Below are 18,526 nucleotides of genomic sequence, written 5' to 3'. Positions count from 1 at the left end.
CATGGCAAGAATGCACATCAAAGCTGTGATTGTGGATGCAGTAAAATCTGCAGCTGACAAAGATACATCCATAAGAATCAGATACAGGTATTATTCCAGGGCTGCGGTAATGTCTTGGTTAATCAATGCCCCAAACTTGACCACTGTTTTCAAGCCGTGTTGGATTGGTTTAGGAATTCCAACCTGGTTCATGTTTATGTCACAACTCACCATGGTTGTTCCTATATTACATGCCTCTGCTTTCAGCTGAACCCACAAGACGAGTGTCATCACAATCATCACAATGTAAAAGAACAACAATTATTGAGAAGAACACAAAATTAAACAAAAAACACCAAAGGAACCAAACTATAGCTACATCAAGATACCAACAGACATAAAAAAAACAAAAACAATAAAACAATCTGAAAAATAGAAAATGTGTTAGATGTTAGTCTTAATGCTTGCAAACTGGGCTGGCAGCGTTTAAACTGGGAGGAAGGATTTTTTGAGTTTAGGGAGCCATAGAAGCAAATATGAAATGTTCTCTTTTTAAGTTGAACCTCACTAATGGCTAGAACAGCAGGGTTGTGTGACATGAGTTACCTTGCCTTTGTTGTTTACAGACATGCAGGTAATGGACTGGACCTACAAAAACTCATCAGCAATAGCAATGTTTCAGCATCGGATTACCCAAATAAAATGTGACCGACAATACATAGGTAGTGTTTTATATTTCAGTTTGATGATTTAGAGTCTTAAACACAGTTGCAGTTCTGTTGATGTTTCCAGCAACATGCAAAACGAGGATAAATTTCAAATCTGGAGAGAAAAAATGGAAATCTTTACACCATTATGTGGATATGTGGTCAAAAAAATCTTACAGATTAAAGACTGCCAAAAAGGTATTTTAGGCTTTAATACAACCATTTCTTTTTTCTTTTTTTTTTTTCCTGTGGCACAACAAAGAAAGTAATTTGCTTTACAACACGATTCTTATCCAACATATGATGCCTTCTCTTCTCATCTCCCTTTTTGCTGTGCTCTTATCTAAAGACTGAGAGAAAAAAATAAAACCATAAAAATGCAACATTTTTTTAATTTTTTTTTCATGTACGTACTTTTTGCGAAACAGGGATGAACTTTATGTCTTACTTTATGTCTACCTCAGGGAAGTGTATGGCTTTAGGTTGTCTTGCAAAAATGCCTGAATGAAGAATGTTTACATTTTGCTCTTGGTGCTGAAAAGCTCCACAAATTTGCAGTCACAACATGTACATTTTGCAAAGCTGTACAAAATAGCATTGATTGTTAAATCTTCAGACCACAATATTGCACTCACGCACCAGGAGGTACTGCCTTGTGAAAAACACAGCTTGAATTTCAAACACGGGAAGAAGCGCTCCAAATGCAAGATTTTGCTTAGACTGGAGTCAATCTCAAATGACACATTCAATTAACGAACAGCAATAAGCATCAAGCCAAAAAAATGTACACGCACATTTGCACACGCGCACGCACACATACATTCACCCACATATATATGTATATATATAAACAGCTGGCTTTTGTTATTTGACATGACTATCCATTACTGCCCTGCTGTGTGCCTTATGTGTCAGAACTATGACAGAGTGCCTCATAACTCACAAAGAGCAATGCAGATTCGCTGTGGGTTTGAAATGTAATAAAGAGTCTATAAGTAATGTGTTGACTACTTACTCACTAGGGCTATTTAATCCTTACAATGTATAAACATTTCTTTTAATATTAAACTGTCCATTATGTCTGAAATATTTTGAACGTTAGCTGAAATAAAAGGATATCTGGTCTGCCCTTGTGTTATATCATTATTCCTTTAAAAATGTTTTTCTCAGTAAACAATGGCAGTTTCAGATACAACCTTTGATCCCTCAGAGTAAAATCAAGGCCTCTTTTTCACCAGTACATATATTTAATATTTCTTTTTTTTTCTCTCTCTTTTAAGTTCTTTTAGGGAATGACAGACATGCTGGGACAAATATGATACAGTCTTTATAGTGGTTCCATTGATCTTCGTTAGCTTATCTGAAATGCTTTTCATCAATGCCTTTTTCCTTTTATATCTTTAAGAATTATGCTTACAAAGTTAATATTACATCAAAAGGCAGAAAAGGTCCAAAAATGAAAAAGAGAAAGAAAAATTAAGATTAATTTCCCCTCATAGTTCATTTGTTGGGTGTTTCAGTTTGCTGTCCTTGTGTTAATGTTATTATGTTCAACAGAGTTTAGCAGTCAGGTGATCTGATTGTTTTAGAATCTCTGTGCTGTACATGTCCAAGGCATGATTTACTCGAATCATCTCACTGTTGTTGAGCTTGAGCCTATGCTTCAGCATACAAGAGAAGAGGTCCAGCTGGGGTTTGCCAGGTGCAGACGGAGGGGCAAGGCGGTTAATTCGATCCCGAATGTCCAGTAACAGGAGCATAACAGATGAGGATGAGTAGAACTGAGTTCCTTGTGTGTACGACTGGTTAACCTGCTGCACAGCACTGCGGAGCAGGTCGGCATTGAAGCGCAGGCTGTAGCCAAACACTTGGATATCAGATATTTTTATGTAGATCTGCCGCTTGTTAGGGTCTCCCAGGTCCACTGGACCCTGTCCTGTGTCATTGCGTAGGCCAGTTGGGATCTTAGCACGGCTACGCAGGTAGATGTGCACCGTCTCAAAGAAGGTCTTCCACCTGTTGCCCAGTAGGAGAGTCCAGTTGAAGCACTGGGAGTTCTGCAGTCGTACTTTTTCCCAGCGTGGGTAGCCGTGTTCTCCAAAGGGCATGCTCCAGCCTTCTGAGTGACTACCACTGAACGGGTTGACATAAACAAAGAACATGGGGTCAATGCTGCTATTTCGCATCTGGCAGATCTTCATCGACAGGCCGATTATCATGTGGAGGTAGTCCATCCGGTTTTTGTTACTCTTGAGAGTCAGGGACATGCGCTTACGCCATCGAGGGTCAAAGAAGGTCTCTAGTCGGATCTCATTACTGATGAAAGTGGTGTGAATGTACAGTCGTGAATCCATTTTCTGTAACAGGTATTTCAGTTCCAGGTCCTGAAAGTCCAGATCAGTTTCAAAGCTGATGAACTGCTCACTACGTTCTGAATCCACATTCTGGGGCTCACAGCGACCACGGTACAACTTGTAGCCCTTGTTGCAGGAGCCACATTGTGAGATGTTGGCCAGGCTGCACATGGCACAGCTGTTGTTGCCCCCGATGACACACGGGATGGGTCGCTGGCACAGGGTGACCCCTGTGTGGCACACACATGTCCTTTGGCTCTCCAGGAAGGTCCCCCAGAACCCGTTCTCATTGCAGTAGAGGAAGGACTGAACTCTGTTGAGCCACTGCATCACAGATCTACAGAGAAATCAGAAGGAACATCAAGAAAGAACAGTGGTCAGATGGAAAGTTCAAAGGCTTATCATACCAGCACTATTTGTTATGACATTTACTACAAATAATGTATGCATTACATAACTGCTTACACTGACACATTTCCAGAAAACCATTCATCTCTATACAGCCTGACAATCAACTTCCAAAGACTTGAAACTTGATTTGACATCTATTACCATGGACATCATGTTTGATTTTAATCGTTTTTCATTATATTTTAATTGGGTGGTAATGCACTTGAAAGGTCTAGAATAAAACCCATCATTAAGTTAACTGGGGTGCATTACTGTATCTTGAGTAAGCTTGTACCTTGTAGTCAGCAAACTTAGCTTACTTAAATTAATAAACACCAATGGCTTGAAGATATAAAACACATAAAATAATCCTACAGTCAGTAGAATGCATCGTTAAAGGGATGGCAGCAATGTACCCATGAAAATCATCTTGTCAGGATGGTGTGGGAATAGGATAATTTCTTCCAGTCAAGGGGGAGGAGTTGCGTTATTCCCCTCAGATGGAAGGCATTACTTGCTATTCTTATCGTGGCTCTTCTTTTCCCCTCAGGCATATTTCCCTGTCATCTTGACAGTACTGGAACTTATTTTCTGAGTGTAGGAGGTGAATTCTGAATCCTGATTTTTCAGAGGAGGGCTGGTCAAGGTTAGCTTGACATGTTAATGAAGCAAAGACTTAACTATGATGGATGACATTGCATCCTCAGCAGGCCATAAAGCCCCCAAGCTATACCCAAAATGAGCCTTGAACAAATCACCTATAGAGGACAATGGAAGCACAACGCTTGATTCTACTAACTGACTTAAAATTGAAGATGTGATAATGTGACGGTATGCTATTAATGATCCAATATTCCCACTAAAAAAACATTTGAAATCCAATGGTCATTGAATGGCTGGAATTCAATTCAGTGCAATTATGTAAATATTGTCTTCCAGCTTCTCCTGTAATATATACTTGAACTATAATTTATTGTTAATTTATAATTATCTTCCTTTATTCTAATTTCGTCCATTTGAAATGGTCTAAAATTGCTGAAGGAAGGTAGCAGGATGTATAGTGTGAGGCAACATATTTCATTGGCTTTATTAAGCTAATAAAAGTTGACCATACACAATAGGAATAAAAGCTTTGTGAGAGTTTTAACTGGATATCAATAAATCGTCAGCATACAATCTGACATTGTGTTTCTTTCTTGAAGGAACATAACATGAACAGAGATCGCAAGTAGCTCAATAGAAAGCATTAATATGAGAAGGGAAAGGGGTTAATCCTATCAGAGAAAACAGCAGGGGGAAAAACTGATGCTAATAAGGTACTAGAGAATGCTGGTTGGCAGTGATTCCATTATCTTGTGATCTTGTAATATATAGTTGGACCAGAAAACAAGTGATTTGATTAATCAAGTCTTGGAAAACTACCATACATTTATAACTAATTCTATAGTCCAAGAATTTAGGATTTAAAAGGTGTTAATTATTTGCTCTTAGAGATGAAGGGTTGTCTAGATAGAGCCATTGCTGTAAGTTAGTATGGTTGAATTTTGACAACTTTCTCTCAATTCATGTTTTGCATGCGTCACAAGGTTAGTGGTCTCCATGGATTTAATTCAATCTGGATAGGATGCATTCTCTTTATATTTAAACTGGGGAAGAAGAAACTGAATGCCCCTGATCTAAGTTTGATATTTTCTCCATGACGTTGGTGTCTTTTTCTCTGTGCAGTTTGTGTTCAGTGTTTTGTAAAATATTATGTCTCTGAATATGTGCTTTGAAACTCCTTTGAGATTTGTAAAGCCAATAGGTCTTTTAATCTGCTCAGCAAGTATTTTATCTGCTAGAGTGCAATGCAGTATGCAGTATATTTTGGTTATTGTTTGCCATGATATTTGGTTGCAACATGACATAAGCTTCCGTGTCAAGTCAAACGTGTGAGAGTTTGGGACCCCTAAATATGAGCTATCCTCAGTTTCCTTTTATTCTTTTGCTTGCATTTTCCAGACCTGTGGATTTTCCTGTAATCTTAACATACACCTACCTGGTCTTTCAAAAAATGAAACCCATCTGGTCATGTCAATCACTGGTTTCTCCATTTGTTTGTTCTATTGCAAACTTGGTATGTGCCTTGTGTGGAGCAGCTATTTCTTGAGCATGTTATGTGCACTAGTGGGCTGATGTCTGCTTTTGCATCTTCCCCCAGAAATAAGATGTCTTAATCTCCTGGTGCAGTATTCGTGATTGTTTTAACATTTTCCATTGGCTCTCTGTACCTTTGCAGTCTGGCCTTGAGTGTCTTTATAGAGATGAGTGTATCATGTTAGTTGCCTCAAGCTTGTTTTACCTGTCCATCGCAGTATGAATACTAAAGGAGCCAGCAAACAGAGATGTGCCAGTATACTGGTTTTTAAAATATTAAAGGGAAACATTCTGACGGTTGGCTATTCATTATTGCATTGGACACAGGCACTGTCATAATGATCCCTCCTTTGAATTTATTTGCAATAACTGTTGAAATGTGTAGTCTGAAATACTGAAAATTACTAAAATGTGTTGTATAATATAACTGCCTACCTCAATAAGCTATTTGAGTGCATCATGCAGCTAGTTTTATTTTTTGCCTTATTTGTTTTAAAAGCAACAGCTTCATTAGATTTGCCAGCGAAAATTGAATGAAAATACATTGGAATGGACATTGTTTTCATTAATTTAAGCCTAAAAACCCCCTGTAATGTATAACTGACATGACATATGTTATATGTTGTAGTAAGGAAAAAGAAAAGAGAATAGGAACATCAGAGCAGGATAATGGAATCTGCTTCTGAGCGAAGGAAAGAGAAAGATTCCAACAGATGAGGCACTACATTTTTAAAGAAAATGTATAAACAATAATGTGTGAGTACGGAGCCTGGAAAGGTCCTGTGGTAATTTTATTTTCAAATGTGTGCATTACCTTGCATCAAGTTTTGTGTTTCCATTCAATCTTTTGCATTATTCCTCTTTTTTTTCGTTTTGCATACCCTCTGGTCAAAAAAAAAGTGCGATTGTGGCTGTGGTTGTTGTCATGACTGGGACACATTTTATAATAGATGTAACACTAATGCAGGGCTTGTATGTGTGCAGTGAATGGAAATGGTTGTGCTGGCTGAGCTTTGAAGCTACTGGATTCCTGAACTCCTGTGGTGTGTAACACATCTGTCATATCTGATATAAGCACCACGGGTTCCAATCCCATGTGGCTTAACTATGCTTTCTTGTCGAATGTTAATAGGAGCAGGAAAGAGTAGTCATATAAAATAGCACCAACGTAACAACCACAGATGCAACCGCAGTCCAGATAATTACCATATCATCAGCTATAGCTTCAACCACCACAGCTGCGGATGTATACTGTATATTGTCAGAGCTTGGCCTTTTGAAAGGAGTATTGAGCAATAAATGCTTAATGTGAAGTGTCACATCATATCTCCTTTCTGGAGTATCTGCAGAGTGCTATCCTGAAATGGCAGCATACCATAACACACACTTACTGTTAATGGGAATGCAATAGTAGTTATTAAAGAAACCTTTTGGGAGAGGAATCCTTGAAGATTTCCAGTGACTGGATATATGTCATCTGATTAGAATATATTTCAGCAAAACTTAAAAAAAGCAGTGTCATGTCAATATCAATAGAAATTAGGGTAAAGTAATTCATCTCATGGAGGGCACATTCATATTTGTAAATATGCTTGACTTGACATGAATAATTAAAGCCAATGCAAAGCCTGGATGCAAATGATTTGGCTGGGAGTGAAGCTACTTCATATCTGTCACTATTAATCATTTATACCCAAGACAAACGGCTATGTTTATTCTACTTGAAGCAGGCTGCTATACTCATTACAGGAAATGCAATAGCAAATCCAATATAGTTCAGCTATAAGTTTGTGTGTGTGTTCACAACAGGAATTTACGATGCATGTAATGAATGGATGCCTTGCGGTGAGGTAAACCTTAAAAAATTATAAGTTGGCCAGGCAACAGTGCATCTAATGCAATGTCTTTCATTAGCTGATTTAAATGTGCCCTTTTTACAATATGCAATGGTGAAGGGGCAGCAAGAGTTAAAACTGAAAATCTTTTTGGGATAAGTTAAGGTTAATAACTAAAGTTGACATCATAATAATTGCAATTAACAATAAGTAACTTGCCCTTACTTTGCATCCATAATTTAATTAAACTAAAAGCATACTAAGACTGGCATAATATGAATGCTTTGAGGCAGCACGTAAGCATTATGAAATATAATGAAACTAAGAGCTGGTTCATTAAGAATGCACCACTCTCCTGTGTTGTACTGTCAGTCAATACATTATGAGATAATGCGTACCTCTATTTTTAACTTTGCTATGAATGTACATTTACCCACATTCACTATCATGATACACATGATTTGTTGAGCAGCTATAGAATGAAGGTCACCTTCAATTATACAAAACAAACATGAACTTTTGAGTCCAAGCTTACCTCCATAAATTAACTCTCTTTCTTAGCTAGGTTGCCAAGACAACAAAGCATAAAAAAACATTCTTTCTCTTTTTGTTACCTTTCCATCCCATTGCAAAAGACTGTAAGCCATCTGCAGCGCTATGGTTCAGCCACAGCCTTCTTAGAAATTATCAAGTTCCTATGTCCTCTCCTTGTCTTGCATATCAGTATGTAGTCCAGTTTCCCCCTTAGTGTTAATAGATCTGGGTGATGGGTTCACCAACCAAATATATTACTCCACCATCTCTCTTATCCTGGTTACTTTAAGTCATGGGTGTTTTGATAGGCTTGACTCCTCTGATAAGCCCTACTCTGCCTCTGATTGGCTTACCTTTATATTCTTATACTAACTCTAACCAATCTCACTCCCCCTGCTTTAAACTAACCCAATCAACAGAGACAATGAGCACTAGCCAATCAGAGGCAGAGTAGGGCAAGTCATGCCTTCATTAAAGCAGGATTTGTAATTTAGCGGCCCAACGGAGCTAATCGTGTGTGTGCGTGTGTGTGCAGCTGTGTGGCTCTCAGAGGGAATTAAAAAGCAGGGAAGAATGCTGACAAATGAGACAAATATACAATTTGACAAATATACTAATATTTAAAAGGTTTCAATTCAGAACGTCATCTAATGGGTCTTTTTAAAGACCACTTGTCAAACTACTCTACAATAATATCAGGTGATAGCGTTCATTTGCTGATGTTTTGGAGCGCCCCTGTGACCTGATCGAAATAGGCCAATAAACTTCAGCAAAGCAAACATCAAATAGAATAAACGGCAAGACATTTATAACACCGAACATTAAAATTTCAGCACCTCTAATTGGATAGTGCTTTGAAAGGCGCTCTGAAGCTCATTGAGCAAAAAAATATGAAACACAAGAGACAGTCCCTTTTGTATTTCATGTAATTTCACTTTATTTCTTTTTTATCAACCAGTCAGTTACCCGTTAATGGGTTTTGGGCTATCAAAGGCAAAACCAACCAAAACTGACATGCCTAATCGGTGGGGTTCTCCGTGATCCAAGTGATCACTAGGGGTTCCACATGCATAGCTCGGGGAAATTCTCCCAGCAGAGGACCCTGGCTGGTGTTAAAACCATAGGAGATGTCAATGAACATGATGTTTACAGTGCCTGTCCAAGTATGCACCGAGTAGCAGGTGGTTGACAGCATCCTCTTCCCCATTGTGGGCCTTATGTAGGATCTGGAGGGATTCTAAACGGCCCCTCACAAGGGATCTGGCCTGCTGTCATTTAGAGCCCTGGTGTGCCCATTCATGGCCACTGGGGCCAGGCAGGATGTTTTTCACATCATCATCAGCCCCCTCTGCAGCTTCACTGACAGGTGGAGTATGTGCTGGAAGGCCTCCCTGAGGTGGTTGGCACACACCTTGAAAAACACTTGGGCTGATGGTTTATGGGCCTCCAGCTTTACATAAATTACCTCATCCCCTGATCAGCTGTTATAAGCTGCCCAGAGGAGAGGTGAAGGTTGGAGTCCCTGTTGGCAATGGGGGCACTTTCCTTCAATTGGGGACAAAGGAAGATACCGTAAAGGCACTATACTGACTATACACGTGCATAGGGCAAACTCACAAATATGTTATAAAAACATGGCCTTTTAACATAGTTTTTATGAGTTAAATATTAAAAAAACAATTGATAGTTCTCATTAGATGTTAACTTTAGACATAATAAGGAGTTGATGGGTTGAAATGAAACAAAATTATTTTCTGTTATTACTAAAATGAAAAAACATTACAGTGTAGTATAGTTTAGAACCCCTGGTTGAGCAATAGACCACTCTGCTCTTGCATATATGCAAAGCGCACACGCACGCACACCCACACACACACACACACACACACACACACACACACACACACACACACACACACACACACACAACACAGAGGTAATGAAAACAAATAAGTCCTCCATCTGATGCAAACCTGCCTCACACAAGCAAGCAAATAAACACGCTGCTCTTATTTCCAGTGCCATCAGGCACCCTTGATGTGTACGCCATGGAAGAGGAGGCGTATATACTGTGTCTCTTTGATAACACTTCAGAACAAACCTTTGCCAACTCTCTAACACACACACACACACACACACACACACACACACACACACACACACACACACACACACACACACACACACACACACACACACACACATAATACATACACACAAAAAGGTGTGTACCTTTTCTGTCAGTGACAGTTGACAACCGCTCATTTTCAGACCACTTAAATGAATATTTCACAGATTCTGTTTCCATTTATATGGCAACATCCCCTACATAGAACAATTTTTCAGGATGTTTCATGTGGCACCAGGGAACTTTGCATATTTTGCTTAGTGTTTTCTAATATTTGCAACAGTGGAGGGGGAAATTCCTGGCATCTCAGGCAGTGCTGACACCATGGCACATCTGCAGCAAGGCTCTTAAGCTGCAACTGCAGTAGGTGGTGACAGATGTGTGCAATGACCTATCCAGAAAACTCCCACAGCTACATTTCCTTTTCAGACTGCAATGTGAAATACAAGAGTGAGCAAAAGTGCTTTGGGCATGTGCAAGCCTCAGCACTAATTTGGCCTGATGGACAGAAACAACAGAGCCATAAGTTGAAATGTATAATGGATGACATCCTTACTGTGGAAGCTTCAAGAAGCAACAATCATAATAAAACCTCGGCATCATATCTGGGGAGATATTTCCCTGAAAGATGTCATTTCATTTTCACATCCTCTCACTTTTCTTGCACTTGGAAAAGCAGATATCAAAGAATATCAGTGCCAAAAACAACACCTTTGCTGTATTTTGCTTAGTAAATCCACATCTCATTTTTATTACAATGTGGAGGTCGTATTTCCACCCACCTCTCCCTAGGCATCTGGTGGTTGGGGTTGTGGTGACAACGGATGCTGAGGCCAAAGAGCTTGCGGGCGGTGCGCTGGATCTTTAGACGCTGGATCTCCAGGGAACTCTGAAGGAGCCTGTAGCGGGCCTGAAGGTCCCAGTCGCTGCCCCACAGGAGATGCACACTGCTGATGGGGAGGAAGTGAGTGGAGGGCAGCCTCTTCAGGAAGGACTTGAACTCATCTGGATGACAGAGAGGGATGGAGTGAGAGAGCAGATGGCAAAACAGAGAGATAAGGAGTGGAGAGAGAATGCGAAGGTGCGACAAAAAAGTGAAAAAAGAGGAATTAACATGTGGAATACATTTTTTGACTTGAATGCTTCGAGGGTGGTGAGTTAGGTATTGTAAAATAAATGTTTGGTCCTTTTAAATCAAATTAATCAGATTATTTGAATTAAAGGAGAGCACTTTACATTTTTTCTCAACCTTTTAAGCAAATAAGGAACATACGTAAGCAGAAGTTAAACTACACTGACTAAGATGAGCTCACATTTCCATTGGAAGTCTAAACATTTCTGGCATTTATTCAACTTTCAGTGAACCAACCGGTGTGTTTTCATACAAATGATAAGAATGTTAACACTATTGGCCGAACGGGTTTGATTTACAAAACACAGTTCAACCCCGATCCAGCTAGCATCCTGTAGAATTACAAACAAAGCAACAGCAAGCAGCAGACTGTTTGGAGGATTCACACTGGAGGGTGAACTCTTGGATCTGCTACATCTGTTAAGGCATTTTAAGGACACCAAACAAAACATGCTCTCACTGTCAGATTTAACTCTTTCTAACTTGTGAGTGAGGAAACAAATGAGAACTTTTCTGTACTGTAGCTTTCATGAAATTAGTAAAAGTTGCTTGTGTCATCAGAAAAGTGAAATACTTTCTGCATAGTGTTGTTGCGTTCATAAATGTAAATGTTTCAGTCCATAATAAAAGGACGTAAAACTGTTGCCATGTTGTTGTTATTTTTTTACCTTTGGCACACTGCAAAAGGATCATTTAGAATTGATTGATGATTCACTCACTATATTTGTATTTTTTCGCTGCTTTTTTTTTTGATTTGCTCACAATCAGGCAGCTGGTCACTACGTTATTATAAGTTGACGCCCAGAAATGTCTTAAATACAGACAAATTAAAAGACAAGGGATCTCTGCAGATACTGACACCACCACACACTTCTAATGGGTTATAAGTGATGATTGAGTGGTATCATTTTTGTATGTTTTTTTTTGTTTTTTAAGGAAAATCAAATTCAATGTACCTTTTGAGGACAATCGTGGTAAGATGGCAGCGGTCATTGATCACCCAGAATTCTGATCAATCTGTTTGGATGTCTTTGGTTTACTTTTGGATTGCTTCTGTTGTGAGCATTTACAGATAATTGAAACCCTCAGTTCAATAAACACCCTTTAACTCTGTGCTCCCATACTCGCACTGCCCAAACAAATTTGTGCTCACCAGTGTTGATTATTTCCCTTATGTTCCCGCTGCTGCTTCTGATAAATATTGCTTTTCTCTTCCCCAGACAATCGTATGCCCAGCTCTCTGACCCTTGTTTCAAACACTAACTCCAATTCTAAGCAACAAGGGGCATGATGATGTTACTCCAACAACAAATACACAAGGGCATGGAACCTATTATTTGGTGTGCTAATTAAGAAAATATTAAGTCAAACATCTCAGAGTAGCTTATTATTATGTCCAAAGATACATTTAAGCACATCATTATAAATAATAGAGTTAACAGTTTAATGCCTTAAATGTCTCCTTAGCAATGTCAAAAGTCAAAAAGCAAAACACAATCTAATGCCCTTGATATATTATTATTCTACGGCGCGAAACAACATTGTTGTGTGGAAAAAAATTAACACAGAACACAAACTTCTCAAAGGAAAAGAGTCCCATATTCAAGACCTGCACGGTAAGCCAGTCACCTCCTACATACCTTTCCAAGACAGTTTAACAGCATTAGGGTTGAGAGCTCTTTCGGAGACACGGCGGAGAAATGTCAGAACTTCCTCCGCTCTCCTCCCAGGCATGTCACAGCTCCCTTCCCCCCCTTTTCTTCAAAGACACAAGATTTCTTCCCCACCCCTGTTTTGAACTTGCCATATTCTCCCACCCACTTTTCAGAGATTTGTCAGGCAACTACCTCGTCTTTTTCCTGGAAAAGCTGGGTGTCTCCAGCATCCAGCATCCAATATTCAAAATTGTCTGATTTCCTAACCAAAAAACAGTCTAACAGTTGCCAAGTCCTTCTACACAGGCTTCAAAGCCATCAAGGATCTCTTCCTTGATACAGCTTCCAAACAGTACTAGTCCCTCAAATGACTCTTATCTCAAGTCACCCAGCACCTTGTCTAGAGATTACAGCTCTCAGAATGTAACCCCACTTTACCTCTTGTGCCATTACATCTCAATTTGCTGGGTCCCGGATATATATAATCACCAATTTCATTTTATCTATCATATTTTTGTTAAATCAAATAAATGCTGCATTTAAAAATGGCATGCAACATCTCCAGAACCTGAGAAAGGGGTATGCAACTAAACTAGTGCGTATTCTTGTATAAGCTAGTTGACTTAGGATCAAACATATTCCAAACTTTTATTTAATGAACGTGTACATGTCTAGCTGACATGGTCATTTTTTGGAAAGATGCACCATGCAAAAGTGCAGCAGTATTGGTAGTAGAAAATACGTTATATGCGGGAGAGGTAGATGGTTATATCATTTGCATCAATCAAATCACCTATTTTCCTTCTCCTTAAAAAGCAACTGACTCGGCTAAAAGAGGTTCTCCCAAAGGGAAACAAGTCTTTGAAGAGGAGGTGCTGTACATAATTGCAATGAGCACATGGACAGGGTATTGACAGAATGTATCTAATTTTCTTACCTTTTTTCTTACCTAATAGTGGATAGTTAGGGTAATTTTGGCTTTATGATTTTATCACGATCTTTCATAGAAAAGAATGTTTGTTTCCTGTTATTAAACACTGATGGTCACCTGTTGTTATGGTTACACAGAGTAAATTATAAATCCGTCTGTTCAATCCCATTTTGTGATAATTATTGATAAATGTTAAACACCCTGCGGAAGTTATTGATTCGTAATGTCTTCTTTTGGTGAGTGTGTGCAATGTATTGGTTTTTTGGGGATGTAAAACATTTATATGAATATATTTGCCCCCTTCGTGTGTACTTTTCTTCACCTCTTCACTGCCTTACTGCAGTCAGTGACCTCCATGATTCACATTAACTTTTTTCTATGGTACATAAATATATTTATCTGTTGCTGGCAGGTTTTATTGAGACACTTTTATATCATATCAATAATAGATAAACACGGTGACTTGCTATGTTACAGCTGGGCTGCTTTTTCCCCCACTGTGTCCAATGTTAGTGCCCACCTTTGGTCTCCATTTGCATTCAATGAAAATGGAAAAAAATTGGTCTCCATTTGCATTCAATGAAAATGGAAAAAAGATTGTATGGGAGAGAATATTACCTGTCATGACTTTCAAAAACTATTTTTCTTCTAGATTCATTCCTTACAAATAACAGAGTAAAAGTGATTATTATGTCCCTGCCAAAATTATATTGCATGGCTTGCATTTGTGCAAATAATAATTATTGATAGGTAATAAGTGACTGTGCACCTCTGTGTTGTCTACTGCTGATATCGCATTCTGCTGCAGCAAACAGCAAAATATTTTGGGTGCATGTTGAAGGACCTCTTGTGGTAGCAGTGACACTTTCTGAAAACAACCTTTTATAGCCTGTTTAATACTGTTATTGACAGCCTGCTGACTTGTCACTCGCTTCTCTTAACTGGCCCCCGGCCGGTAGGGGCCACAAGTGATCACACAGCTGAGTGCATCACCAAACCCCAGCTGCTACTCTGCGGCCGGAGACACAATGGGGGGAAAAACCATAGACTGTACGTCTACATATAACAGCTTGCTCACTTTTATTGTTTGGACAATGTGTTTGGCTATCAGCTAACAGCCATCAGAACTAAACACACAGCTGACTGCATCGCCGCTCAGCTGCTGCTCTGGGGCCAGAGACACAGTTATTCTGTGACTTTTTCATTGGGCATCAACTTCAAGTTCACATGTAGTAAATGTAGTAATGTAGTAAAGTAAGAATAAACTTAATGCCTAAATAATTTGTAAATTCATTGCAAAGAGGCCTCATATTAGTGTTTTCTCATCTATTGCCCGTATGTAAAATGCTGTGTTACAGTTTAGGAATGTCCACCATGATGGTAATAGGAAACCAATGTTTCCCATTGGTTGGAGACAGGAAGCGAACACCAGTTGGTGTCAGAATAAACCAAATTGCATTGTCCGCCCATCCATGAACCACAACCTTTTTATAGCAGTATGAAAGTTTCACACTACTTTCTGCAGTGAACATGAGAAAACTGAATTTTCGATTAATCATGTGGATTTGGCAGTGAATTAGGAAAGACAATGTATTAAATGTGTTTTTAAATGATCTTCGAGCAACAAGAAAATTGAGAGATTATGAGATTACTTTAATTGCCTGAGCTCTGCATGTGTGCCCATTAATATGCTCTTCAGACTTAAGATGGCTAAATGTGTCAGGAATCATTCCTTTGCAAAATAGTAAAACATACCTTTACAGCTTTAACATAAAATCAATATTGCATTTATATGATATTTTCCTAACTGTCATGATAAATAAAGGTTGGCGGAATTTCCAGCTTACCAGAGTTCTCAAAGTCTTTATAAGAGGATACCCAGGACTCAGACATCCCCAGCAGGGTGTTCTCCATGATCTGGATGTCGGTGATGGGACAGTTGCATTGGGGATACTCGTCGTCACACTGACAGATGCACTGGTTGTTACTGCACACGTACTCCCCCTCTCCATTGCACATGATGTAGCTCAGAGCTGACTGGACAAATTTCTCCTGCAGGTAATCTGGGAAAATAACCTGAAGACCTGAAAAGACATAAATGAGAGGATTAAGTGAAACAGAATGTGTAATAAAAAAAAACCTGAGTACAATTCAAGAAAAAAACTAAACATTCCAATCCTTGTTCAATTTCCTTTGTGTTGTAAATCTGTGAAGCATTTGGACAAAAATGAATCTGAAATGTGCAGCCTTCATGCTTCTCATTTCAAAAAAGTGCCCCAAACTAAAAAATAACAAGAGCTCAATACAAAATCTTAAAAAATGAATTTGAAAAGTTTACAGTGACATTAATCCCTTTTTAATAATTTTGCTATCAAACGTATACTTGTGTTCAGAGCAAGAACTGAAATGGAAAAATTAGAGTCAGTAATACTTTCAACGCATGCTGTTCAATACACAGACAAAGTAAACACATATGTGAGCAAAAGTAACCAGAATTGGAAAATATGCAGTTAAATAGATCGCTGCCCTTCCAGGATTACTTTGTGTCATAAGTGCTTTTTTTTTTTTTGAAAAGGATGTGCTTCAAAGCTCGACTATGTTCAATTTGAGCAGCTTGTTCTGTGGCTGATCACTCATGATGTGACAATGTACAACAATGATTGATGCCTGCTTGCTTGTGCTGTGTCGGTATATTCAGCACAGAATTTCCTTCCCTTCATGGGCATTTCCATCATAAGCATTACTGTGTTCAATAAGTGTTTCCGTTTGTATTTGTTTGTGGTTCACATTACTAACTTTGCAGTATTCTGCTTATTATACGCTCATGGCAATAGTAGAATTCATAATCTAGAGGCCAATTTATGGCAGAGGCTGAAAGTACCTCTTCACCTCACCATGGACATTGTATTTATGATTTTTAGACTCAGAGACAATCCCTATCTCACCCTGGGTATCTCATAGAACTGAAGCTTGATGAGCTAACAGTAAAGCCTTTATCTTCAGCCCAGGCCCGGGGAAAAAAAAAACCCCCAGCTCTACGAACCACTGGATTGGAAACAAACTAAATAGATTTTTTTCCCTCTTGTAGGACACGGCATTATGGTGGGGCAATATTTTCTTAATAGGTTTTATTTGAGCACAAACAGTGCTTCAGCAGAAAATATGCAACTAGGAACCAGAACACAACATGTTATTGAATGATGAATAATTGCATTCTTTTTTTCCACTCACGTATTATTTTCACCTTTGGGTGTAAATAGGAATCCATTTATGCAAAATCAACATAATCTATCTGAAATGAAAGGGAGAGTAAGCCTACAATTCCATACCGTACACATGCATGTGGCAATTAACATTCCTTAATTTTACCCACAAAACACCCTCAACTGAAAACTGTATGAAAATGAAAATCTTAATATATTCCAAGTTTTGTGTCAGACATCTAGGACAACTTCCACATTCGTCATCATGGTGACACCCTTTGAAAAACATTGCGGCATAAATTATCCATGTTTTTCAATTCTATATACCAGTTATTGATGCTAATAGTCATATTTACCAGGCGTGACACTGTTCCTGGCATTGTTTTCAACTTGTGAGTCTGCGTGTCAGTGTTTATATGCCTGTTGGTGGACAGATTTTGACACCAGGACAGCGTCACAACCGTGCAAGATACATTCACAAAAAATTAAAGGTATGTAGTTCAGATTAAAAGGAAGGCTGAATTTGGAAGTAGGAGGACAGCAAATGGGGAAGGGGGATCCTCCCACTTTAAGCCCCTGGACACCAATTTGGTGTTGTGGCTGGTGTTTATACCATTGCAAGATGGTCTCTATTTGTATACAACCATGATCTCAGTTCAACTACAAAAAGAAAAAACGGTTTCCCTCTGCATTTACTCTGCACAAAATCACTTTCAACTATTTTTTTCCAAACAACCTGTTCTTGTGTACCCTCTCTTTGGATATCAGTAGGTTCCCTTTTCCCCTACAGAGCCTCATCAGAACCACAGCCTATCAGTGATGAGGGGAACAGAAGGAGGGAGGGATGGAGGGCGTAAAGGGGATGGATGGATCATGTCTGACCACAAAAGAGTTGGGTTGCGCAGGGCTTTTTCTCCATCAGGCCTGTCTGCGGCCCCTGGATCCAATATTCATTTAGCTTGATGTATTCCTGGGCTTGAAACTTTAATGTGATTTGTGGGAGAATCCAGATGGCAAGTTCACGGATCAACGCTGCTTACTGACAGTGCTGGTGCCAGCGGCCGGGTGCACAATAATACCGAGTGCTTCAGCCCTCCCTCATTCCCGCTGCGGTCCAGCCCATACCTCATACCCCCAACTCTACCATCAACCCACCCACACCCCCCAACTCTACACATCACACACACCCACACACACACACACACACACACACACACACACACACACACACACACACACACACACACATGTTTCTTCTCATATAATTGTGTTGGTATCGGGAGATTGCAGAGGGAATCGAGGGATGCTGACATTCAGCTCAGCACTATCAGTCTTGCAATCTATTGTTTTTCCACTTTCTTTTCCTCTCAATGTTTCTGTTCCTCCACCTTTCCATGCCCCTTTCTCTCTACCTGGTACTTTGTCTCTGTACACATCTCCTCTGTCTTACTTCATTACACTCACTCCTACTCCCGCCACACTCATGCACATGCCCCTTGACTCGTCCCCAATCATCCTTTGGCTCCCATTCACTCCATCAAT

General features: G+C 39.4%; 1 protein-coding gene across 1 annotated transcript in view; it reads right to left on the bottom strand.

Moving 5' to 3' along the window:
* Positions 1-987: 987 nt before the first annotated feature.
* The window catches only part of brinp1 (bone morphogenetic protein/retinoic acid inducible neural-specific 1), a 77,879-nt gene continuing 60,340 nt past the window's right edge, over positions 988-18,526 (bottom strand). Inside the window, exons 5-7 of the mRNA XM_054612787.1 lie at positions 15,629-15,865; positions 10,846-11,068; positions 988-3,377 (exon numbers count right to left, since the gene is read on the bottom strand). Of these exons, the coding sequence (XP_054468762.1) occupies positions 2,237-3,377; positions 10,846-11,068; positions 15,629-15,865 (1,601 nt within the window). The 3' untranslated portion in view covers positions 988-2,236. The remainder of the gene's footprint in view (positions 3,378-10,845; positions 11,069-15,628; positions 15,866-18,526) is intronic.

Source organism: Anoplopoma fimbria, chromosome 14 (genome assembly GCF_027596085.1).
Source record: "Anoplopoma fimbria isolate UVic2021 breed Golden Eagle Sablefish chromosome 14, Afim_UVic_2022, whole genome shotgun sequence".
In the NCBI taxonomy this organism is placed as follows: Eukaryota; Metazoa; Chordata; class Actinopteri; order Perciformes; family Anoplopomatidae; genus Anoplopoma; species Anoplopoma fimbria.
This window is presented reverse-complemented; position numbering and strand designations above follow the sequence as displayed.